This window comes from Saimiri boliviensis, chromosome 2, assembly GCF_048565385.1.
Source record: "Saimiri boliviensis isolate mSaiBol1 chromosome 2, mSaiBol1.pri, whole genome shotgun sequence".
NCBI classification, from domain to species: domain Eukaryota; kingdom Metazoa; phylum Chordata; class Mammalia; order Primates; family Cebidae; genus Saimiri; species Saimiri boliviensis.
In genome coordinates, this window is record NC_133450.1 from 191,815,059 (window position 1) to 191,841,369 (window position 26,311).

At 46.9% G+C, this 26,311-nt stretch overlaps 1 protein-coding gene across 1 annotated transcript in view; it reads right to left on the reverse strand.

The window, feature by feature from the left end:
* GABBR2 (gamma-aminobutyric acid type B receptor subunit 2) overlaps window positions 1–26,311 on the reverse strand; it is a 426,862-nt gene that overhangs the window by 282,035 nt on the left and 118,516 nt on the right. The window contains exon 2 of the mRNA XM_039475217.2: window positions 11,235–11,372. Coding sequence (XP_039331151.1) covers window positions 11,235–11,372 — 138 coding nt within the window. The remainder of the gene's footprint in view (window positions 1–11,234; window positions 11,373–26,311) is intronic.

Sequence of the window (26,311 nt, forward strand, 5' to 3'; positions counted from 1 at the left end):
TGTTTGTCCCCAGAGGGAGCTCATTTTTGAATTCCCTCCCTAGTTCTTTCTAGATGCAATCTGTAATTCCTGACTCAACTCTAGGCAATCTACAGTTGCGCCGATCACTAGCAGCACCAGCTGTACCGTAAGTAGTGGGAGTGATTTATTTATTTAGAATGAATTATTTACACCCCGTATATTCCCAGAAAAAGGGTTGAAGTGGCTGGCGGTGAAAAAATGCATAAACAATGAGGCCATTGGAGTTACGCATTAGGAACTGACATTACTTTAGAGACCATGGTCTTGAATTAAAAATAGGGGTCAGAACCTTAAATTGAATCTTTCGCCAGGCCGACAGGAAAGACATGGGGTGGGTCCTTGCAGGAATAGACTGGGAACTGCCCTGCCCTTGAGAGCTTCCGGCCCTTCTTTAACCTACCTCTAATTCTCTGAAAACCAGAAAAAGAGCATGTGCGCCTTCTAACAGCTGCTGCTTCGCCTCTCCTGTAGGTTCTCTGTTTTAATTTTACTGTTCTGAATCACCTTCATGGTCAGTGATAGTTAATTTCATCCACACAACTTTGGATCTGAAGACAAATGGAGACCTATAAAATTTTCAGGGCCCAGCTGGCATCTCAGTAGCGGTAGCATCACCATCTGAGACAGGCGTCCCCAAACTTTTTACATGGGGGCCCAGTTCACTGTCCCTCAGACCACTGGAGGGCAGCCACATACTGTGCTCCTCTCACTGACCACCAATGAAAGAGGTGCCCCTTCCCGAAGTGCAGGGTGGGGGGCTGGATAAATGGCCTCAGGGGGCCGCATGCAGCCCGCGGGCCGTAGTTTAGGGACGCCTGATCTGAGATCTTAGCGGGGCTGACGGTCTGCAAAGTGCTTCCACATGCTTCAGCATCCCCATCCTATCTAATACTCTCAGTAGCACCAGAAGGGTGGACGGGATTATCTCCATTACACCATGAGTTCAGTAAGGCTCTGCGGGGGCTGCTACTTTGCCCAAGTTCCCTCTGTCAGTGAGAGACGTCAGAGCTTTGGAATTCCAGGCTACTGCATCAAACTGCCTCTTGGCCATGTGTCTCACTCTTCGGGTGGTGGTGTTGGGTGGTGGATTTGCACTCCTTTGGGAGAGCAGGGGACAGTATACAGTAGGCGCTGCACTTGTTGAGTGACAGAATGAATGAATACTATAGCCTGAGTCAGTGAATGAATGAATGAATGGATGAATGAATGAGAACAGAACCTCTTTTCCCCTGAAGATTGGTGAGTGCTGCCAGGATCCACGCAAGTCAGGTTGGATGTGGGGACCACGTCTTCACCCCTTCCACCGAAAAAGTAGGGGTTTGGATCATGAAGGACAGTGATACCCCAGACCAACTCAAAGCTGTGGAGTGAATCTCCACCGCCATCCCTCACACACATTATTGGGTCCCTGTAAGTGGGACCAAGCACGGAGAGACAAATCAGACAGGACTGCTGTCTTTAGGGTGCCACAGTCAAATGGGGGAGGCAAAAGTGGAGACAATAATGACACTGTGGTATAGACACAATCCTGTAACAAGGGATGCCAGACACATGACGTAACATCCCCGGAAGCTCAGGAGGGCCAGCAACTCACTTGCCAACTCTCACAGACTGAACACGGTTTTCAAGGTGAAAAGGAGAGGGCAGCCCTGCAGGTATGGTGGACCACTCAGGGGAAGGCTGGGGCCTTCAAATAGCACAGAACAGCTGAGCAGTTTCCAGGGACTCTGGGGGCTGGAACTAGAAGATTTGGGGCAAATGAGGTGTGGGGGGCAGGCACCAGTCAGCACTTTTTCCACATGGAGCCCGCCACACGCTCCCTTCTCCATCCCTTTGGCCTCTGCAGTAGCCTTCAGCTGCCCCACAGCTCTGTGTCCTAGGAATGCTGTTGCCATGGCCACCATGGGTCCCACTTCAAGCCAACTCCCAGACTCCTTTGTCCTGAACACCCTACTACCAATTGTATCCAAACAAAAAGCTGTGAAGCTTTTCCTCATCTCATGCGTGACATGCTGCCCACTCTGATGGGCTTGACTGCACTGGGCATCTTATCACAGCCAGGAAGGACCCTCCAAAGTCCCCGGATCCTTGGGGTCTCTCCTGCCCCCTCTGCTTGGCCCATAGTGCATGCCCATGGTATCATTTCTTCTCTTCCCTTTCTTCTTGTTTCTAATGAATTCAGACGGTGGAAGCATCTCATAGATTATTAATGTGCTTAATGGCCCCCCTAGAGACCAGTGCAAAGAAATGGCTCCAACCCATGCTGCATTACTGACCTCTCTTCTCTTTCTTAGAGAGCAGCAGCAGCAGCCGTTTCCAGCTGTGCCTGATCGCACTGCTGCTCCTAAGTGGTTTCCAATCAAGGCTGCAGACCCTCCTGCCTGCTCTGTGGCAAGGGCATGGCAGCCACATGGGCCGGGTTGTGGCGGGATTCTGGCCTGGTGGATTTTGACTGTTCGGGGCTGAGAGGCAGACGTTGTGTGTACTTTGAGCATCTTGCTGAAGAGCCCGCATTCCGTCCCTGACCCCTTACTTTCAGTGCACTGTCAGAGTAAAAAAAAAAACCCTGTTGTCGGCCGGACGCGGTGGCTCAAGCCTGTAATCCCAGCACTTTGGGAGGCCGAGGCAGGAGGATCACAAGGTCAAGAGATCGAGACCATCTTGGCCAACATGGTGAAACCCCACCTCTACTAAAAATACACACAAAAAAATTAGCTGGGCATGGTGGTGTGTGCCTGTAATCCCAGCTACCCTGGAGGCTGAGGTAGGAGAATTGCTTGAACCCAAGAGGCGGAGGTTGCAGCGAGCCAAGATCGCGCCACTGCACTCCAGTCTGGCAACAGAGCAAGACTCTGTCTCAAAAAAGAAAGAAAAAACCGTTGTCCATTGCAAAGCAATAAACTCCAGTAGCCATAATCAGAGATCTGCTTTTAGCAAAGGAGTCCTAGGCATCATCACAGCAGCTACTGGATTACAGTTTATAAAAGGGTTTTCCCTTAAAGAAAAAGCATCTGCACAAAACACAGAAGGCAGGTTTGCTATTCTCATTTTACATAACAGAAAAGTGAGGCTGAGGGAGAGAAAAGCAGACCATGGTGCATGCTGCTAAGTGCTGGAGGGTAAGCCGGAGCCCAGCGTTGCTGTTACTGTGAAGTCTTTGGCAAGGCCCTGCCCCATCTGGGTCTGTTTTTCAGTCTATACAGCAGGGAGACTGGACCCAACGCCTGCTAAGCCTCTACCAGCTCTGCCATTCCATGAATCTAACTCAAATTCCGCAAGCCACAGCTATGCAACAAGCAATCTTTCGATTTCTCAGACAACCTACAGTTTAATAAAATAATCGTTTGAGAAAATTAAGTCAGATCACAACATTTCTGTTCCTATGAAGCAAAATGGCACGACTGACCGTTTAGAATGATGCTGGAATTCAGTAAATAGCAAAAGGCCTGATTTGGGGGTTCTCACTGATTCGTTTTTTAAATGTCAAAACCAGGCATGCTTTTGGGTTTTCAGAAATCAAGTCCTAAATGTACTGGGACTCCATTGCCAATACCTCTACACACACACAGTCAACACCCTTCCACCTGAAGGTCCTCCGTGCCTCCACTCCCTGGCGTGAACTTCTCCAAGGAGGCGGCCCATGGCACAAGTCGAAATGTTTCTTCCCAGGAAGGTCCTCGGGAGGATTGCCAAGTCAGGGTGGGCTGCAAGGGGAGGCTGGGGCCAGCGCCAGGAGAAGTGCATCTACAATTTAATAATCTGCCATGGCTGCCTTTTAAAGGACAGGCTCTGCGGGATACCATGCTTGAGGAAATAGTGTTTGCACTTTCCTACGAGCAGCCCTTTATCCCTTCAGGAATCTGACTTTATTTTCATCAGCAAGACGATTTCTGTCTGCAAGCTGAGGCTACAATCATCTCGCTCCCAAGCAGGAAGGAGTGTGGTCCTGGTCTCTGAGGATGTCGAACACCCTCTCACTGGCATCTCTTGGACCTTCCCCGGGCTCTGTCTCCATCTTCCCCACCCAGCTCCAAATTCTCCTGCTTTCTCCCAGGTCCCAGGCATTCAGGACAGATCAGCCTGGTAGGAGATCTGGAGGACTGCCCCCAAAATAAACACAAGCCACCCTTAGATCTCTGAGGACAGGATTCTGGGTGGGTCTGAAAAATACTACAAAGGAAACATATCAGTTAGAAAACGGGGGGAGTCCTGAGATGGAGATGTGGGCTGAGGCTGAGCCCACGGCCATGTTAGGGCTCCCTCTGCATTTGTTTAACAAAAGGCTACAGCTGGAGAATCCTCGGGTGACTTCAGGTCTGGCATGCTCTGATGACATGCCCTTGGATCTTAGGGGACCAACCCAAGGCCTAGAAGGCAGGCACCTGGCTCTCTGTCAGCAAATATGCTCTGAGCACTGTTCTGGCATCACTGCCAGTCCTGCACCAAGCCAAGGGACAGGGTGAATAAGACACAACTCTGACCCGCAGCTGCAAGCCGTGGGTAGGCAGACATAGCAAACACCCTGGGAGGGACATGAAGGTCAGGTCAGGGAGCACAGGGGAGGCAATGGAGGGCATTGCAAAGAAGGGGCACCCGAGCTGCACTGCTAAGAATCGGCACGGTCCTGCCAGCAGCACGAAGGGGTAGAAGGTGCGCTGGGAAAAAGGGCAAGGTGATGGGGCACTCCATGGACTGTGAGCTTCATCCTGGCAGCACTGGGATATTTGCCCTGGCAACATATCCCGCACCCACCCCCCTCCCCACCCCCGCCACGACCTCCTCCATGTCCTCTTTTCCACACGGGCAGCATCAATTAGAGTTTTCTAGACCAGCAGCATTTGTTAAAGAGCCCAGGTATCTGGGAGATGAACAGGACTCAGAGAACTCCTGGCTTGGCAAGTCTCCAGGGGCCAAGTGCATCGCAGTCACCTGAGCCACTGGTACTGAAATGGCCATGGCTGCGACCAGTGGAGAGTACAGTGCTAGAGGGATGTGATAAGCCTCTGACCTAGATCTGCTCAGAGTGGAGCCCTAGAATTCACACTGTTGACAAGAACCCCCGTAAGTGACTCTTCCCATATAGTTGGAGAACCACTGACCTGGTATATGCCTACTCTGTGTATTAAATTTTCCCGCAGCCGGCCTGGCTGAAACCAGACTGCTCAGGGAACCTTGGGTCACAGGGAACTATGACTTCTCAGCCAGGCAGCTTGCTCCATGCTGGAAGCCTTCAGAGGCAGGGCTTGCTCGCCGGAGGTGGAAAACCTGCTCCCCTCTAACTTCAGCCATGGCTCCAGAAAAATCTATCAAAGACAGCCATGCAACGCTGGAGGTCCGGACTCCTCCCTCCTCCCTAGTCCCCCATGTACTCTCCAAGCTGAACACCCTCAGCTCTCCAATGTCCAGGCTGTGACCCTTCCCTGACGCCTCCCTGAGTCAGGCCCTAGTGAGTTCCTCCCAGTGTGAGGCCCAGATCAGAGCTCTGCACCTTGGGCAGGCTGTGACAGTGAGACACTTTGGAGAGGGACAGAGCCACTCTCACCTGCATGTCAGACCCTGGACTCTGTGAAAGACCTTGCATATAGAGGGAGAAACTGAGGTTCCCAGTGGCTAAGTGACTCACATCACGACTAAAACGATATTAGCCTCTCTGCACAGCAGCTATGAATCAAGAGGCCCAGCAAAAGGCAAAAGTTAAATTTAACTGATTTCAGCACCAGGGGGAATTTTCACCCCTCTGGTGTGTGAATCCCTATTTTTGTGACACCAGGAAACAGAAACAACTGATTACGCATTCTCGGCTGTCTGTCCGGCAAGCACTGCTCCTCCAAAAAGGGCAGCCAGAGCTCCTTTTCAGTTACACAAATTACACGCAATTTCCCATTTGTGAAGCTCTGTTCTGAAGCCCAGGCTTGAATAAGTTAAGAGATTCATCAAATCCCTTGAGCACCTGTAGACCCACCCATCCACCCCTTCACCATCTCTGGAAACAAGCTTAGCCTCCCTGAGCTGGGGTTGGGGTGGCGTGGGAGGTCCACAGAGTGTGGCTCATCATAAATGGGGCTATGTTCCCTAGGAGTGAGAAGGAGGCAGGAATCCAGGCTCCCAGGCTACACCCAGATCAAGATCCAGATCTTTGTTCTTATATCTTCCTTGCCTGGCTGCAGAAGGCTGGGAGAAATCCACTCTCCTGGGCTCATCCACCATTCTGCCTCCCAGGTCCTTAGAGAAGTCCAAACTGTCAAGCACCCTCCAGTTCCCAGCCCCCCAGCATCCCCCATCCATGTCCAGCTGCAGCGGTTGATCCAGCCCCAGTGTCTAGTAACGAATGCCAGTGCAGTAGTTGCCTGGGTGTGGGCATCTCCCCCACAAGGAGCCTGGGAGAATGCAGAGCGAGTCTGAAGGTGGAGGCTGAGAATCTGCATGGGCCACCGCCCTCCCCACACCACAGACAGGGCCACCCTGTGAGAGACTCTGCCATGGAGCATTTCAGGGCCCTCTGTTGGCCTATCCTCTGCATGTGGCACAGTTCAGTACTCAGTGAGGACCTACTGTGAGCCCCGGCGGTGCCAGACACTGGGAACCAAGCGATGAAGATGGGGAAGGGAAGGGCTGCCCCTAAGAAGCTCACAATCTGATACGGAAGACTGGCTGGAGAACTAATTATTTTTCACAACACTTAATTAAAAAAAAAAAATAGAGACTGGGTATCGCTTTTTTGCCCAGGCAGGAGTATAGTGGCATGATCATAGCTCACTGCAGCCTTGAATTCCTAGGCTTGAGTTATCCTCCCGCTTCAGCCTCTCAAGTACCCGGGACTACAGGAGTGTGCCACCACACTCGACTAACTTTCTAATTTTTTGTAGAGATGAGGTCTCACTACGTTCCCCAAGCTGGCCTCAAACCCCTGGCTTAAAGCCATCCTCCTGCGTCGGCCTCGCAAAGCACTGGGATTACAGGCATGAGCCACCATGCCCAGCCTACTTTATTAAATTTTATTTTTGTTAATTGAGGTAAAATAAACATATACAATTTGCCATCTCTACCAATTTTAAGTGTATCATTCATTGACATGAAATTTATTTAATAAGAGAATACTGTACACAATCCAGGAGGATGTGGAATGGTGTTTCTCAATGTTCGTTTCACTGTTAGTCTCCTAAGAAGCCTTTCTGGCTACTTGTTTCCTACTCTTGTCCCCTGGTGAAACTGTAATACCACAGGCACACATAGATCTGTTTGTGTACTACATCTATAGCTATGCTTTATATATTTAAAAAGTAATTTTTTTGCCTCCCCACAAGAACCAATTTTTATCCCCTTGGAGGAGATATCACCCCCTACTGAGAAAGCAGGGTGTAGAGGAGGAAGAAATAATTCATTTACTTTTTGAGCAGGGAATGGGAGGCACTGAAGGAAAGGGGTGAAAGAAGGAGATCAGGGAAGGCATCACAGAGGAAGTGGTATTCAGGGTTTTGAAGGATAAGCAGGAGTTCTGCAAAACAGGGAAGGGCTTCAATGTCAAGTCCTTCACTTGCTGGGCAACTGGAGTTCCTGCTTCCTCCAGACATTAGTCACTACAGTATCTGGTCTCCAAGATAGCCCCCAGTGAGCTTTACCTCCTGCTACACCTTGGTACTACTCCTCTCTAAATAAGAGCTAATTTGTGTAATCCACAGATTACAGCAGAAGTTACAGTACGTAATTCCCAAAGCTAAGTCCTAAAAGACTTTGTCACCTCTGCCTTGGTCTTTTCATAACTCACTTTGGGGGATGCCAGCTGCTTTGTCATAAGGACACTTAGGGAGCCGTATGGAGACCCCCATATGGAGAGGAGCCACACTGGAAGCAGATCCTCCAGCCCCAGTCAAGCCTTCAGATGATGCCAGCCCCCAGCCTTCAAATCCTTCCACTGGGCCCCAAACACCATGGAGCAAACATAAGTCATTCAGTGTGTCTGAATTCCTGAACCAGAGGAATAATGAAATACTACAGGATACTGCTGTTTTAAGCCACTAAATTTTGGGGGAATTTGTCACCCAGTAATAAATAACTAACACAATCCCCATCTCATAACCCAGTTCCCTGTCTTATCAACTCCTCTAGGTTGGAGGACCGTCCTGCTCATAGCGAGGCCAGGTAGCTCTGGTCTGCAAGCTGGGGAGTTTCCAACATTGTACTTGTTCCTGCAGCTCCTCAGGGAATTCTGAGGGACAGATGGTTCCAAGTGACACTGAGAATCAGGAAGGTCCTTGGATTCCTCTCTGGGTAGGGGATTTCCCTGGGACTTTGGCCTCTCGTGCCTGGACAAAGTGCCCATCTGCAGATCCTTCCATCCCGTCCCAACTCCCTCCATCCCCCTGATCATTGAGCAGACTTCTAACGAAGAATGTGAAATGTTAGGCATTGGGAAAAAAAGAAGTCCAGGTTCTGTCCTCAAGGAGCTCACAGCTCAGCTGGAGAGACAAACATTTACAAACACACCCCCACATCTGCAAAACCCTAAGAGAGGGACAGGCAGAGTGGAACGGGACACGGGGCTGTGCACACGCTGTGCTGAATTAAACAAGAGGAAGTGATAGAAAGGCTTTCTAGGGCCCTACTTTAGCAGCCCCCTAGTAGCAGGCAAGAGAGGCTTTCTGAAGGGGGTGGCATTTAAGCTGGATCTCAAAGAATGGGTAGCACTGGATCTAGGAAGAATGGGATGTTTTTGGTGGTAGGAACAGTATAAGAAAATATAGGAATGCAGGAAAGACCAAGAATGCCAAGTAATCAGGGCATTCAACTTGGGGAGTGGGAGGAGACAGGGTAGGACTAACAACAAAGAATACTTAGTTAGCACTTACTGTGTGCCAGGCACAGCTCTGATCACTTTTCAATCTTTCAATCCACACAGCAACCCTGTGAAAGCAGTCCTATTACTACCTTGATCATGCAGATGAGGAAACCGGGGCTCAGGGAAGCAGCAGTGGCTCTGACTAGCAGAGAATGTGCTCCTCAATATTCAAGAAAGCAAGCTCAAGCCCAGAGAAGTGAAGTGACCGGTCCAAGGTCTCCACAGCTGTTCTAAGCACCTTGAGGGCCAGAGGCCAGGCTCCTGCGGCACACTGAGCCATGCTCGCTTTCAGGTGTGTGGTTAGGTTTGCAGTTAGGTTTGCAACAGTGCACAGGGCTGCTTTTCTGGCCACCTCTTCCCATTGCATCTGCTCACAATCAGTGTGGCCTACTCCGGCCACAAGGAATGACTCAGCAGTCCCCAAGCCCACACACTTTCCCACCTCCTGCTCTTGCACGCCCAGTTTCCTCGGCAGCTGCGCTCTCCCCGACATCTCCAGCTGTCCAACGCCCTCTCCTCCTCCAGCAGCCAGCTCCACTGTACCTGCCATAGCACCTGCCCTGGGGCTTCATTGACCCGACGCTGAGTGAGGGGCCCTAGCCTGGGTCCCCACCCCTCTTTCATCACACCTGCCACAGCTTGTGCCCACCTCCCCTAGTGGCTGCAAGCTTGGGCTCCACCCCAGCACCCCATACATTCAGCACCAGACTCAGAGGAGGTCCTCAGTCAGTGCAAGTGGAATGCAACAGATCCTCTACATGGTCAGGCTCCTGCTCGCCCTGTCACTCTCATTCTCTTCAACCTGACTCCCTACCCACCACACTCCAGCCCCACTGCCCTGTTTTCTGTTCCATGAATACGCCAGCTTCTTTCCTATCACAAGCTGCCTTCCTCTGTTTGCTATTCCATTCACTGGCATGGAATGCACTTCACCCAATGGTCTCTTTCTCACCCTTCAGGTCTCAGCTTGAATGTCATCTCCTCCAAGAGACCTTTTCTGACTACCCCAAGGCAGTCACTATATATCTCATCACCCTGTTTCCTTCTGTTATAGCCAAATTTCCTTACTACAGTCATATCTGAAGGGACAGACTGCCTTAGCTAAGATCCTGGCCCTACTACTTATTAGCTGTGAGTCCTTGGGCAAGTTACATAGCTTTTCTGTGCCTCAGTTCCGTTATCTATAAAATGAGGGTGAGAAGGTACCTACAGCATAGAGCAGTTATAAAAATTAAATGAGTTCATGCAGAAAAATACATAGAACAGTGTCTGGCTCATGGCAGGCCCTCCATATACAGCCTTAATAATATTATTTTTATTATTTACTTGCTTCTTGCCTGTCTTCCTCCTAGAATGTAAGCTCCAGAATAATGCAAACCATGTCTATTCTGTTTGGCACTGTATCCCCAGTGTGCCTGCCAAAATCCAGGCACAGAGTAAGTTGCCTATAATATTTGTTGGGTGGATGGATGGATGGATGGGTGCATGGATGGATGGGTGGATGGGTGGGTGGATGGATGGATGGATGGATGGATGGATGGATAGGTGAATGGGTGGATGGATAGATGGATGGATGGATGGATGCATGGATGGATGGATGAAGAGAAGGACAGATAAATGGATAGATGGATGGATGGATAGGTGAATGGGTAGGTGGACAGATGGATGGATGGGTGGATGGATGGAGCAATAAAGTAAACGTGTATGAGCCACCACTCACCCCTGGTGGTCATACAGTTCTACATTCTTCTTTCCCATCCCAAATAACAGCTAATAACAAACTGGCAAGTCTTGCCTACAACACACTATATTCAGTGATGTATAAAATCTGCCAGGGCAAAGAGTGAGTAACTGGCCAAGAGCCCGGGAAAGACTTAACTGAGGACAAAGGCAGTCTTAGAGGACAAAAGATAATTTTTCAGTGGGACATGGAGGCTTGGCAGAGAATGGATGAGGGGTCATCTGGTTAAGGGAACAGCCAGAGCAGGGCTCTGAGGCCCAAAGGTACAGGGCACATGTGGAAAAGCAAGGTGTCTGGCAGGGCTATGCTGTGGAGCAAGCAGGAGGAGCAGGAGGTAACACTGGACAGGCAGGTTGGCTGGCATCAATGGCCCCAAAAGCTGGGCTAGGGAGTTAGTGATGAGCCCTGAAGCTTTCAAATACACGGTGGTGGCATCAGGGCTGCCCTTTAGAGACCCACCATTGGGGCCATGCCAGGTCAGGCCAGCAGCGAAAGGCTGTGCTATCACCCAGGAGAAAGTCCAGGAGGCCTGACCCAGGCAACGTAGAAAGCACACTGTACAAGGAATCATTCCTGCAAAAGATTGAGGGCCAACCAAAGACACCTCCCCCGAACAGAAGGTGGCTCGGACCTTACCTGCACCAGATTCCAGCCTTGGAGAGACTCTGCAATGATGGACGTGACGGACGGACAGACACCTCCAAACACCATCAAGTGATTCGGCCCGTATTTTATTGCATCGTAGAAGGCTTTCAACCCTTTTGCATTGTCGCACTGGGAAGCAACACACAGAAAGAAAGGTCCAAATTAGAAACAGCTTTTCCCCAGGGGCACGAGCCCAGCAAACAAATCTTTCCTCGTGGAAACCTAGGTTTCAGTTCTCCCACGGTGGGGACTCTCCTTAAGCCAGCCCTGAGTCCATGCTGTGAGCTCCAAGTGTGGTCTTGGCACCCACTATCCTGTCTCTGTTCCCACTAAATGCCCTCCAAATCTAGGACCTCTCTCCAGCATCCCAGCTACCTCCCTTTAGAGCACACTTAGGAAAAGCCCCCGTAATGCCTCACCCTGGGATCTCTCTTTTTCATGGCCATTTATATTTTAAGGACGATCCCACACTCATTAAAATGGCTATCATTAAAAAACGCATACGCACAGAAAACAACAAGTGTTGGCAAGGGTGTAGAGAAACTGGAACTGCTGTGCCCCATTAGTGGGAATGTTGGGTGCAGCTGCTGTGGAAAACATTCTAGTGGTTCCTTAAGAAGTTAAACATAGAATTGCCATACGCAGTTCCACCTCTAGATGTAGACCCAAAACAACTGAAGGCAGGGACTTGAAGAGATAGTTGTACACCCATGTTCACACACTCATGTTCGCATCATTCACAATAGCCAAAAGATGGGAAGAACACAAATGCCCATCAACAGGTGAACAATGGATAAACAAACTGTGGTGTATCTATGCAATGGGATATTTTCAGCCTGGAAAGGGAAGGAAATTCGGACACGTGCTACAACATGGATGAACCTTTAGGACATTGTACTAAGTAGAATAAGCCATACAAAAAGACAACTATTATATGATCCCACTCATATAAGGTTGTCTAGAGGAGTTAATTAAATTCATAGAGAAAGAAAGCAGAATGGTGGTTGCCAGGGGCTGGGGGTTGACTGGGTGATGGCTGGGTTTCACAGGCTGGGAGGAGGAAGGAAGGAGACTTCATTGTCTAATGGGTTCAGAGTTTCAGTGGGATGATGGCAGTGTGTTGGAGGTGGATGGTGGTGACGGTAGCTTAACAATGTAAATGTCCTTAATGCCACTGAACCATACACATAAAAATGGTTAAAATGGTACATTTTAGGTTAAGTATATTTTTACTACAATTGTTTTTAAAAAATGATGAGGAGTATCGACCTAAAGAGTATATTCATTCAACAAACACTTGCCAAGCACTACTCTGTGTTCAGTCCAGGGCTGGACATTGAGGAAACATAAAAATTAGACACTGCCCCTGCCAAGGAGCTCCCATATTAGAGAGGAAAGTTGGTCAAGAAAACAGCTCATGGCGACCCAGCCTGGGGACGGAAAGAGGAGAGAGGCCCACAACGAGTATCAGGATTCAGTTCTGGCTCACTCAGCCTGTCCATCCCCACCTCCCTCGTCAAGCCCTGTGGTAATCTCTCCCCGGGACAAAGGCTCTGGCTTCTACTGGGCATCTTACCTCCCCATGGGCAAGTTCAACCCCTCCACCATCTAGCAGTCTGAGGGTCCTTTGTCAAACATAAATGAATTCTCCTCACTTTTCCTGCTTTCTGTGCATTTAAAACCCAAATGCCTATCAGAATATAACTCTCGAAAGGCCAAAAACATAATTCTCATGAAAATTGATAGTGAACACATGTCAAAGTTTCATTGAACTCGTTAATAAGGGGATCTGCAGGACGACAAAGTGGATTCAAAGAGAATTTAAGAAACAGGGATTTTTACAGTGACTGAAAAAAGTAAGGAATAAGATAGCCAAATTAGATACAAAACTGGCTGATGTCCTACAGAGTGATAGAACCACAACCTTTGGGGATACAAAAGAAAATCACTGACAACCGGCATATCTTATCCCTTCCAGAGGATTGCAAAATGGCTAGGTCTTAATAGACTGGGCAAAGTTCGATTCCTCCAGTCACATGGCCCTTAAGCAGAATTGTTAGAAAATGCTCTAAGTATTAGGGTAAATAGTCACATAATCACACTTTTGTATTATGTACAGGTTTGGGGTGATTTTCTCAACACTCCTTATCACAATGGAAGCCATTCATTCCAGCAGCTGCCTCTCACTCTGGCCTAAATTCCCTTTTCTCTACCCTTTGCTCACCAAGTACAGCCCTACCAACCTCTTTCCAGTTCCCTGAAATCAAAAGCACTTTCCTTCCCACCTCTGGGCCTTTGCATTTGCTGTTTCCTTTGCTGGGAACACAATTTTCTTGGTTCTCAGCATGGTTCACTCTCTTTCCCATCAATCAGGTCACCCTATCCAAAATATTTCCCACCCCCATTCACTTGCGGACATGCCTGCCAGCCTATTTAATGCCCTAACACAGTTCCTAAAATTATCTGAAATCATCTTGTCTGCTTTTTGTTCACTTGTAGATTGACTGATTTCCTCAACTAGAAATGAAAGCCCCAGGTGGGCAAGGATTTTGTCATCGTTTTCACTGCTGTATCCCCAGATCTTGGACAGGGGCCTCAGTAAAGATTCAGTAAGATCTGGTGGGGCTGGGTGCGGTGGCTCACGCCTGTAATCCCAGCACTTTGAGAGGCCAAGGCAGGCATTTCACGTGAGGTCAGGAGTTTGAGAACTACCTGGCCAACATGGTGAAACCCCATCTCTATTAAAAATACAAAAATCAGCCAGGCATGGTGGCTCACACCTATAGTCCTGGCTGCTCAGGAGGCTGAGGCAGCAGAATTGCCTGAACCTGGGAGGCGGAGGTTGTAGTGAGCTGAGATCACTCCACTACACTCCAGCCCGGGCGACAGAGCAAGACTCCATTTCAAAAAAAAAAAAAAAAAAAAAAGATTCATTGGACACTCTCCCTTCATCTGCTCTCCTCCGCCTTTTCTACTTCCACATCTCTCCTTATTTTTGCCTTTTTCTCCAATCTATGTCCTCCTCGTTCTTTCTGTTTGTCCTCCATCTACCCCTTAAGTGACCACAATATGGGATCAGAGTGTACTAATATTTCTTGCTCCCTCTTCATTTATTTGAGAAACTCCCCTGGACTGTGATCCATTCCTATACCAACAGGACAGAGAACCAAGTCCGACATGGTTCCTGGTCTCGGGGAGCACACTGATGGTGGAGGCAGTGAGGCTGGGGCATGTGGTCACCTCGCATGGGGGATGGTAGTCGATGCTGCGGGACAGAGACAGAACCAGGCTGTGGGCACTGCAGGGAAAGCCAGGGAGGGCTCCGGAAGAGGGAACACTTGAACACAGGAATTGTAGGCGGAGGAGCAGCACGAATACAGGCAAGGAGGTGGAAAAGTGAGATGGGAACAGAAACAACCCAGCTCGCTTCAACAGTGAGTGATAAGGATGAGGTGGCCTGGGCGAAGGCTTAGGGATACCAGACTAGGGAGTTTAAATACTACAGGTTTTTGGTAAATAATTCAATTTAAAATTTTTAGTTTAATTTTAAAACTGGCCAAGTTAATTTATTTTGCCAAGAAAGAAAGAGAGAAAGAAAGGAGGGAAGGAAGGAAGAGAAGGAGGGAGGGAAGATTAAGTTCTAACTGCTTCTGGGGCCCTCTATTAATTATCCCTGTTCTCTGATTGAAAGCAACACTTCTCACCCCCAGCAGAGCACGAGTAGGTATAATAGAGTAGTTTGTTTTAATTGTCTCTACCATGATTTTACTTTTTGGAATCTACCGTGATTTACTGAATCATTTCTAGTTTTAATATATTTCTGTAATGACTTTGGCTTGTTTTCTAATCTGTAGCTAATGACAATGATAATACAGTACCACAGAATTTATAATCAAAGTTGCATTAAAACGATATTAGCAACAATGAATTTATTAATACTTGTTTGCTCAGCAAACATTTTCTGAATATCCAGTCCACGAAAGAGTCTGTATTAGTAACAATGTCTTGGCTTCTCACAAATACACAACACTGGAATATATCAACTAAAATATCTGAAACTATTTGACAACCAGTATTGGAGTTAGAGAATCTTCCAATATTTCCAAATGTTTATCTGACTGAATTTTCACCAGACAGGGTGTGGTAGGCAAAGTTTTGGCCCCATTGACCCTCACCCCTTGGAATTACCTCCATAAATATTTTATGTTACATGGCAAAAGGGACTTTGCAGATGTCATGAAGGTTACTAATCAGTGGACCTTAAATTATTGTACAGGTAAGCCCAATGTAGTCACACAAGTCCTTACAAAGAGAGACCTTTCTTTACCTAATAGTTGATGGGAGATCAGAGATTGGAAACATGAGATGGATTTGATATGCCATTGTTGGTTTGAAGATGAAGAGGTCCACATGTCAAGAAAGCAGGGACTTCTGTCTTATAATTGCAAGAAACTGAATTCTGCCAACAATCTGAATGAGCATGGAAGCAAATTCTCCCTGAGCTGAGCCTCCAGATACAAACTCAGACAAGGTGACACTTTAATTTTGGTCATATGAAGCCCTGAGTAAGAGACCCAGGGGAGCCACACTGTGCCCAGACTTCTGGCATAGAACTGTCGGGCAATAAATAGGTGTGGCTTACACCACCAATTCTGTGGTGATCAGTTACAGCAGCATAGAAAGCAAATACACTCAGGTAAAACGAGAAAAATAAAAACGACATAATGAGGTTTTCCTTAAAGTTAATTCCATTTGAAAAACTATCCTTAATTTACAAATAAGGTCCTTTGTAGTTTAATGGTGTTAAAACATTTTTCTGTTATAAAAGGATAGACATGAGAGAAGTTTTGTTTTCAATGTACTGACATAAATAGAAAAAATTTCCGCCCTATATAAGCTTCTGTTCCCTGGCCCTCCCCTTCTTGGTGTGTGAAATCCCAACATCTAGGCATTGCTAATCTAGCCCCACACTCTCATTTTCAGAAGGAGAGCCTGAGGACTAGAGAGGAGAAGGGATTTGCTCTTTCTTGCTAGGATTAGGAGAGGGATTTCTGGATTCCCGGTTTTTCAGCGTTCAAATAGTCTGGAGAACTCAACTCAACAGGAGAAGAGAAGGTTAAAGCTAACAGCATTCTAGAAAAGACTATTTCCCCCAGGACAATGCCACACGCCCAGGTCTCCTCCAGATCAGAGCTCTTGGCTTGAAGCAAGAGAAAGAACCTACGGGCACCAAGCATGCTTCAGTGGCTCCCATAAAGGGAGCAAAATGCAGTGAATAACAAAATAAATCACATGGATGTATCTGTCCCACATTCGATGCTATTTTCCCTTATCCTAATTTCTAATGCTGTATCTTCTTACCTGACATGATTCATGTCCCAAATAGATGGACTTTCCAGTTCACCGAAGGTGAATTTTGGGGGTGGATCCACTTAGAGTTTTTTCAACTCAGCCCTTCAGGGGCCTAGAGCCCAGCAGAGAGGGCAGTGAAAGGAGCACTGGGCGCCTCACCTTCATTTCAGCCAGCAGCTCCTCTTCCACCTGTTTCATCTACAGCATCACAGCGCCACAGAACACTTCATTTAAAAGAGGGTTTCATTGCTAGCAGCAAAAATGTTTGAAGACCACCAAGGGGATGACCCTGGAGGTCCTTGCCAGAATATAATTTTTGTCTCTGGCCTCGGGGAGGGTGGGTGAGTGTCTTACAAACAAGGTGTTTTAGCACACACACTATAAGTTACTCCTTGCAAGTCAGTCCTGCGCACGAATGTACCTGATGATCCCGTCACCAAATCACTGGGGAATGTCTGTAAGTTTTAGTTTCCTGAAGGACTCCTCGCAGACACATTGCCACAGCCATTTCACAGGGTTTGTCCTTCCAGCTCAGGTGAAAGTCAATGTTGTGCATATTTCACATTTTCGCTTCTCCTCGAATGCTGCCCTTGAAGACGTTCCCCTAAAGGGCTGTTTATTACCCTCCTCCTCTTATGGACCAGCCCTGGCCTGAGCCAGGGAAATGCCAGAAGCTTTTCGATACCCCATTTAAGGTGTTTGTCTGACGGCTTTTAGTGAGCTGTTCACCAGGCAAAACCATCGTTCTGAGAAGTTATTGATGATCAGTGGTCTTTCAGTGATTTGGTTTTTGATGAATTGCTCACAGAGCCACTCTAAGGGGCATCTACGTCCTGGAAGAAAGCTATGGGCTTTATCATGTTCTCCTGTTCCCCTCACCTTCCCCACTGGAAACCCCACTCACTTCTAGAGGATATTCTGACTGGTTGGCATGGCCACAACCTGACCGGCAGGCAGGAAGTAATTCATCACAGTTCAGACTCTCATGCAATAGCTCAAAGCTTCATGATGGCCATAGCCTCTGCCTTCAGTCTTGCCTCCTGGAGATTGGCTCTGGCATACAGTAGGTGCTTAATAAATGCGGCCTTCCCTCCCTCCGTCTTCTCTCAGGTATTTGTCATTACCTTCCTTTGACTCCTCGTCTACTGTAGTTCATGGTCACTACCTCCCAACTCCTGTCTGCTGTTCCATTGCCAAGGGCTTCTCCTTCCCTATAAGGACTTGTCACAGAGAAATCATCACTGGCATATATAGGCTCCTAAAATTCAGCACTTAAAAATGGGAAAAGATCCAAAAGCCATGAAAATCAATTTTGAAATGAAAAAGTGAGGCTTCAGATGAAATCCATTTTCATTTAAATCTCATTTTAAAAGAATTAAAATACTTTTTTGATTTAAAAATTTCAAATAAAATGTTGCTGAGAGTTAAAATGTAAAAATGCCAAGAAAATGTCAGAGTTAATAACAACTCATCTGAAACTGGGAATTACTCCATGCAGAATTTCAGAATGGAAAGAGAATTTAAAAGCTAATGTGTCCAACCTGCCCCCAGTTAGAAAGTCCCCTCTGGGCCTCCCGCCCAGGAGCACTGAGTATCTGCTCACATCTGTCCCTCCAGTGGTCTCACTCTCACTAGGGAGCTCATTTGTCCTCTGCCAGCTCTGCTTAGAAAATTCTTCCTATCATTGGCCTGGAAATCAGACAGCTAAGCTCCGCAGAGTGACTCCAAGAGATGTCTTCAGGCTAAACTACCCTTAGCTCTTCCAATCAGCCCCACAGAGGATGGCTTTACAGCCTGCTTGTCTAAGAGCCATTTCATGAGTAGCCTTTGGAGGACAGATTTTTTGGGGGGCATGTAGCACCTAGAATGGTACCCCAAATACCTCCATCTACCCTGCCAAGAAAAGCAACACTAGCTAACATATACCATGCCCTCACTACGTGTTAGGCACAGTATAATAACTTGATGTAAAGGATCTTAATCTTGCCTCACAATATTTTTAAAAGGTATACACTGAGTATCCCTCATTTGAAAATCTGAAATCCAAAATGCCCCAAATCCAAAACTTTTTGAGCACAAATATGATGCTCAATAAAAATGTTCACTGGAGCATTTTAGATTTTGAATGTTTGGATTTGGGATGTTCAGTTTGTAAATATAATGCAGCTATTTCAAAATCTGAAAAAAAACCTAAAATCTGAAACATTTCTAGTCCCAAGTATTTTGGATAAGGGTACTGTACTGTTATCTCCCTTTTACAGATAAGGAATTTGAGGCTCAGAAATAATAACTTGCCCAATTTCAGATAGTGTAACTTCAGAGCGGTTCAGAGTGTAAATGTTTTATTTTAAGTAAGAATGTGCTATGAAATATTTCACTTATAGAAAAGAATATTCCATATACAATAACTTAATAAGGTATGAAAATAGTAATGTGAACACACAGCACATCCAACATCACAGTTATGTTGAAGACCTCTGTGCCCACACCTGCACCTAGCCCTCCTTCACCCAGGAGGAGCCCCAGGCCTGAATTTTACATTTATCTTTCTTTTCTTTTTCTTTCTTTCTTTCTTTCTTTCTTTCTTTATTTTTTTTCCTTGAGACGGAGTCTCACTCTGTCACCAAGGCAGGAGTGCAATAGCATGATCTTGGCTCACTGCAATTTCTGCTTCCCAGGTTCAAGCAATTCTCCTACCTCAGCTCCTGAGTAGCTGGCGCCACAGACACATGCCACTGCACCTGGCTAATTTTTGTATTTTTAGTAGAGATGAAGTTGTGCCATGTTGGCCAGGCTGGTCTTGAACTCCTGACCTCAAGTGATCCACCCGCCTTGGCCTCCCAAAGTGTTGGGATTACAGGCATGAGCCACTGCGCTGGCCCCTTCTTTGCTTTTCTTTACAGTTTTACACGTACGTGTTTCTTAAATACCGTGTCATTTAATTTCACTTGCTTTTGAACATACATAGAAGTAGAATTGTGTTTATACCTTTCACCTGAAACTTGCCCTTATGGCTCCACATTACGTTTGTGAGATTTTTGCTGCTGAATATAGCTGTGGTTCATTCATTTTCATAGCTGTGTAGTATGCCATTGTGTGACTATGCCACCATTGGTTTGTTCATTCCTCCGCCGAGGGACCCTTGGCTGTTTCTGGCATTTCGTTTGGTTGCTACTGTGAGCAAGACAGTCGAATATTTCCATAAGTGCCTGCTGGCACACATATGAAGAGTTTCTCTAAGGGTATAAACCTGGAAGTTGAATTGTTGACTCATAGCATTTGCTGCATGTTCTCAAAGTGGTTTGATCCATTTACACTCCCACCAGCAGTGTTTTAGAGATCTCACTGCTCCATATCCTTGCCAGCTTTAAGTTTTGCCAGTCTTGTGGGTATTTGATACCACATTTCAATTTGTATGTTCCTGATTGCTAAAGACGTTAAGCCATCTTTTCATATGCTTATAGCCTGTGTTTCCTTTTGGACTGGTGACTTTGCCCATTTTTCTACTGGATCATTTGTCTTTGCCTTATTGATTTGTTCAGAGCCCTCCCAGCCACAATGCCAAATGGTCGTGAATGAAATGATCACCTCCCGCATTCTGAGTATAGACTTCTGTTAATGTGGCTTCAGACTGCGACCCTTCTATTGGGCTCCTACATCATGCAGAGCTTGCTGTCAGTAAAAACTACTAAATCAGCACCTATTATCTTGGGTAGCAAAACACCGGCAATCCTTCCTTGGTGCCCAGGGGAGAAAGAACCTACTTGATAAAATCCAGCCAATCAAAAGATGAATCAAAAATATAGATCTCAGGAATGGAAGAGGACTTGTGGTAAAAAAAAAAAAAAAAAAAAAAAAGAGTGATAGTGAGAGCCAGACCCATTTAACATGAAACAACTGGCAATGTGAAGATAATAATGGAACATAAAATGCAGGAGGCGGAGGAGGAAAGAGAAATTGTAAGATTGTTAATTTCCTCTTCTTCCATAGAAGGGCTTTAATCGATACCATCTAAAATTGAAAACTGGAGTTTAAAAGCCAGGATTTTAACCTTGCTGCTTTTCATAATCTTTTATTACTCTTGAAGAGACATTTTGGAAGCAAATATTTTCTGTAGCAAAAGCAAAATTGTTTAATGGCGAGCAATTCCTCCTATTTTACCTTTCCTCATTTTCTTCTGTTACAAGCAAATAAATAAAATTTAACAACAATCTAAAGTAGGATGTAATAAGGATCTCATTTGATAAAATTATTTCTTTATAATATATGCATAGAGAGATGTCTGGAATGAGAATCACCGAATGTTAAAGATTATAAGATTTGAGTGGTTTTTTTTAACTTTCTTCTTTTACTTAAATAATAATAATAAAAAAAAACAGATTACTTTTACAAAGACAGAAAGTCATTTTTAAACTGGTAAGCTTTCTACACCCAAGATGGTTTCTCAATCACTAAAGTTTCCCTCTTTCTGTTCATCTGTGGGTGACTTTCTGAACCAAAGAACAGACTTTAACATTTATCATTGCTAAATCATGTCAAAATTAGCCCAGCACCAGGGCCAACTGAATGAAACATATACTATATTGTTTTGCCAACGCAGCTAATTCATTGAAAATATTCGATCATCTGCCACATATTAGGAGCTGCCTGGGAAACAGTAAGTTCATGTGACCTATAAAAATTCTCTGAACAGAACAGGTACCCAATACACATTTACTGAAGTGTTAAATTTAGAAACAAGAATAGTAATAATAGTAACACAGTGAGCCCTTACATAGTATTAATCTGTGCAGGCACTATTCTAATTGCTTTATATACACTAACTCACTCAATCCTTCCCACAACTCTGTGAACTATGTCCCATTATTATCCACATTTCAATAGATGAAAAAACTGAGGATTAGAGAGCTGAGTAATTTGCCCCAAGTTGCACACAGTGAGTGAGGGGCAGAGTTGGGAGTCAAACCCATGGAGTCAGATTCCAAAGTCCATGCTCCGTCATATCCACGTTCTGTTCTTCTTGGGCACATGGTGAGACTGTATTTTCCAGCCCCTCTTACAATTAGGTGTGACCACCAAGCTTTGGGCAATGAAATGTGAACCAAGATTATATATGCCATGCCCAGGTTGGCCTATAACACCAGTCCATGGTCATTCTGTGCTCTCTTTCCATCCATAGTGTGAATGGGGAAAAGTCCAAGGACCTGGAAGAGGAAGAAACCCCCTAGATCCCAAATCCCTGTGGCAATCCTGGAAGGAGACACCACTACGTCAAGAGAGAAACCATCCCAAGGAGGACAGCCTCACGAGCTGACAGCCTCCAGGTCCTGTGTCTTTGGATATGCCTCAGAGGAGGCCCCACTCTTCCCAGAACCCTCCAACCATGGACTGAGCATGGCAGAGGAACAAGGGCTCCTCATTTCTGGCCATTGCAAGACTCAACTACAGGTGATCTCTGAGCCCACTGGTCCAGTTGGAACTTTCTAAGAGCAGCACTGCTGCCAGGGACTCTTTCTACCTAAGCCTCCTTCCTTCCCCACTCCCTTTGCTGGTGTCAGACCAACCGCACAGTCTGAAGGCTCACCCTGCCCATCTCTCTTCCTATCCTTTCACAGGCATTTCCCCAGCGTCCCTCTAACTCTGAGCGTCTGCTTCCCAGAGGACGAACCAACACATCCCTTCAAGCTGCACTTGACAATGACATAAGCAAGAAATAACATTCATGCATGAAACTTCTGGGCTCTAGAGGTGTAGTCACTGCAGTGAGGCTGCATCAACTAACAAACATCCTTAAATGCCTGCTGTAAGCATTTTGAAGCATAAGGAATCAGCACACCTGGGGAACTATTAAAGAAGGGTAAAGAAAGTTGAGAAAGACAACAAAAGATTATGGGAAAGGATACAAAGTGTATATGCCTTACATTTTAACAAGTGTTCTCCTATCATTCAAGACACTTAGGGCAAACCAGAATTTAAGGGATATAGCCAGATACAACTAAGGTGTGCTGAGGTTAGCTGTCTTGTCTTGTCTTGTCTTTTCTCTTTCTTTCTTTCTTTCTTTTCTTTCGACAGGATCTCATTCTGTCACTCAGGCTACAGTGCAGTGGTGCCATCATGGCTCCCAGCAGCCTCAACCTCCTGGGCTCAAGTGATCCTCCCACCTCAGCCTCCGGAGTACCTGGGACCACACATGCGCACCGCCACCACCACACTGATTTTTTAATTTATTGTAGAGACATGTCTCACTATGTGGCCTAAACCAGTCTTGAACTCCTGGTCTTGAACTCCCAGGCTCGAGTAATTCTCCCACCTTGGCCTTCCAAAGTGCTAGGATTACAGGCATGAGCCATCAAGCCTGGCTGAGCTAGGCTGTCTTACTCCCCTGTCTCTCTTTGCCTGTCAAAGAGTTTGGCCCCAAACAGGTGTTTAATACATGCTAGCTGGACTAAATTACTGCTGCCCTGGCAGATACAATCACTGCCGGTGGGTAGAGCCTGAAATAAAAGTAGTCATATCCATAGCTCTGTCCCAAACAGCTTATTAACTCCAGCCATCTTGAGTTTTTCACACCCCTTCCCCGGGGTGATGGACAGACCATCTGCTTCTAAAAGTCTCCAGAGAGCCAGGCTGTCCATCCTAAATACTGAGAAAAAGTGGCATTTCTGTATTCTCCCTGAAGCTGTCACTCTGAATTCTTGGCCGGCTGCAGACTACGTTATTTGAGGATGATGGAGCCATGGCACACATCTCTCCTCTGCACTGTTAAAGCCAATTACCCAATTTACAAAATGTTTCTCGAAGACTGTTAGATACAAACTGCGTTTCCTAATTAGCTGTCAGTAAGCCTCCCCACATACGCAGGTGTGACATTTTTAAAAGTCAGGGTCACAAACACAAAGTATACTTGGGCTGCTGATCAGGAGGGGGGTGCTCTTTTCTGCAGGTTTGTGCAAATATCACATGTTGGCAGCTCTTCTCTGGGGGTGGGGGCTGGATCGCCCTCTTAAGAGACACCGAAGTCCAGCTACGTGTGCCATCAAGCCATCACCACTCCTTTCCATTCCACGTTTGTGGGGCAGGTTGGCGCAACACTGACTGAGGGCCTCAGCTAGGTACGGGGAGATGAGATGGGGAAGACTGGGTCCGGGCTTTCATGGGATTTGTAATCTAGAGTGGGTGAGAGACACGGAAATAACTTAGCAACATGTGGCCAGTGGTGTATTGGAGGGTTAGACCTGGCATCAGAGAATGTTCCTTCATCCCATAAACGCCCACATGGTGATGAAGAATCAGGTCTCATGGTAGATGCTGAGGACGCATAAAAGGTAATGTACAGTCTTGGCCATTAGGAGCTCTCCATTCAGGAGGGAAGAGAAGATTCAAACAAAAAGCCATAACACAGGGCAGGACAGAAGTGGGAATGCTGGCAGAGGCATAAGTCATGCAAAAAAGGAAGGAATATTCAAGTCACACTGAGATAGTCTGCCGAGACTTCCTGGAGGAGGTGGCATTCGAGCTGAGCCTTGCGAGAGGAGCAAGAGATTGAGGTGGTGGGAGAGCACACCAGGCTGGGCTACCAGCACGAGCGAAGGCCTGGAAATAGGAAGGTGCAGGGCGCCTGGGAGAAAAGGTGTATCCTGTTCACTAGCAGGAGCACAGGATGGAGAAGGGATGGGTGCGGTCAGACTGGCTTGAATCAGCGCCTCAGGGAACACTGAACACAGGCAGGTGTGGTTTTCTTTCCTTCAGGCAGTGAGAAGTCACTGCCGCACTTTCACCAGGGGAGTGCCGAGAGGGAAGAGGCACATGCTTTACATAGATGCTCTGGCAGCTGGGGCAGAGGAGGAAGGGCTGATGGGGAGGAAGGAGGCTGGGGAGAGGTGGATAAATTGGTCCAGGTGTGAAGTGCTGGTGGATGGCCTGGCAAGCAACCTGGCATAGCACCCCTGGGGAATTCATTAGCTAAAGGCCTATGAATGAGGCGTGGGTTTGACCAATTCATGACATCAACAAGACTCGTGCAGAGGGTCAATCTCAGTAGTCTCCTTCATGGGAGGTCAGTGATGGGGAAGACCGATGAGGAAGGAGATAGAAGAAAGAATAAACCAGCTATGTCAGGCACAGGATGTGAGCTTCAGGCCTGCCACTGCCTCGTTCTGTGACCCCACCTCATCTGTGCTCCACTTAAAAACAACAATGTTGAGTTAGCAAATTTGTCATCCAGCAGAGTTAGCAAAGCAAAGCAGGGTATGCTTTGGCAACAAACAACCCCTAAGTTTCAATGGGTTACCCCAGGAAAAATTGATTCCTCTCTCAAGCAAGTTGACACATCCCAGACACATAGGAGCCCAAGCTAATGGAACAACTGCCATCTTGCATGCGGCCAGTTGCCAATGGGGAAGGAAATGGCAACTCTGGAGAGGCTCAGCCAGCAATTAAATTGACCTCATTGACTGGACACGGCCCATGAGACAGACACGGCCCCACGCAAGTACAAGGGGCACGAAGTGCAACCTACTAAGTGAGGAGAGAAGCAGGTACCAGGGTGCCTGCTACGGCCCCCACGGGTCCTCTCTCAGATCCCTGCCAGCCTAGCAGTCAGTGTCTTTGCCTGCACTCAAGGCCAGATTTCGGTTCAATTTATACATATCCAGCTAGCATTTACTTAATACTGACCTGTGTGCCAGGAACCAAGCTAAATTCTTGATATGCATTAGCTCACTTACTATATGTAACATATTTAATATTTGCAATGATCCCATGGGGTGGATATCATTATTAACATTCATTTAACAGAGGAGGAAAGACAGGCTCAGGGAGCTGAACTGACAAGTTCAAGATCACACGACTGGTAAGCCATGAAGCCTGCACTCAGACCCAGGCTATTATACTCCAAACCGTATGCTCGTAGGAATAAGGCCATCTCCTTAGAGCTGGCCAAAGAGAGGGTAAAAGGCCTTGGAGAGCAGTGAGAAGCCTGCAGGAGAGTGTTGTAGAAATGATTCTTTCACCAAGTGAAGGAATAGACTTGACTCCTGAGAATCCATGGGGAAAGGCAAAGAGCCAGGAAAAGAGGATACGTCTTAGATCGGCAAGTCCAGTAGCTCCGTGGGTTGCAGCACTAGAAGGGGGAATGGGCGATGTGAGGGAGAGACTGGAAAGGGAGGCTGGGGCAGCCTCTGGTAGCCCCTGAGTGCCAGCATAAGGAGGCTGCCTCGTATTCTCCAGTCCCTAGGGAGTTTCCCTTTGGTTGGTTTTACCACTGTATTGTAGTCAGTTATTTTTGGAGACAGGGTCTCGCTCTGTTGCCCAGGTTGGAGTGCAGTGGCACAATCACGGCTCGTTTGACCTCTGGGCTCAAGCGATCCTCCCACCTAGGCCTCCTAAAGCTCTGGGATTATAGGCGTGAGCCACCACGCCTGGACATTCTAATTATTTTTAAGAGTACAATTCAGTGGCATTAAGTGCACTCACCGTGTTGTATAACCATCACCACTATCTATTTCCAGAATGTTTTCATCACCCCAGACAGAAAAGCTCTGCACCCATTAAACCCTGGAGCCTCTTAAGAGTGCTTCAATCTGATCATGACATCACCGGAGCTTAGGACAGGGAAGATGACCCTGGCAGCCACTTGAAGCGCGTCATTCGAGTAAGAAGGGGCAGGGCATGGGGAGGGGTGAGAGACCAGTGCAAGTGGTCCAAGAGTAACAGCA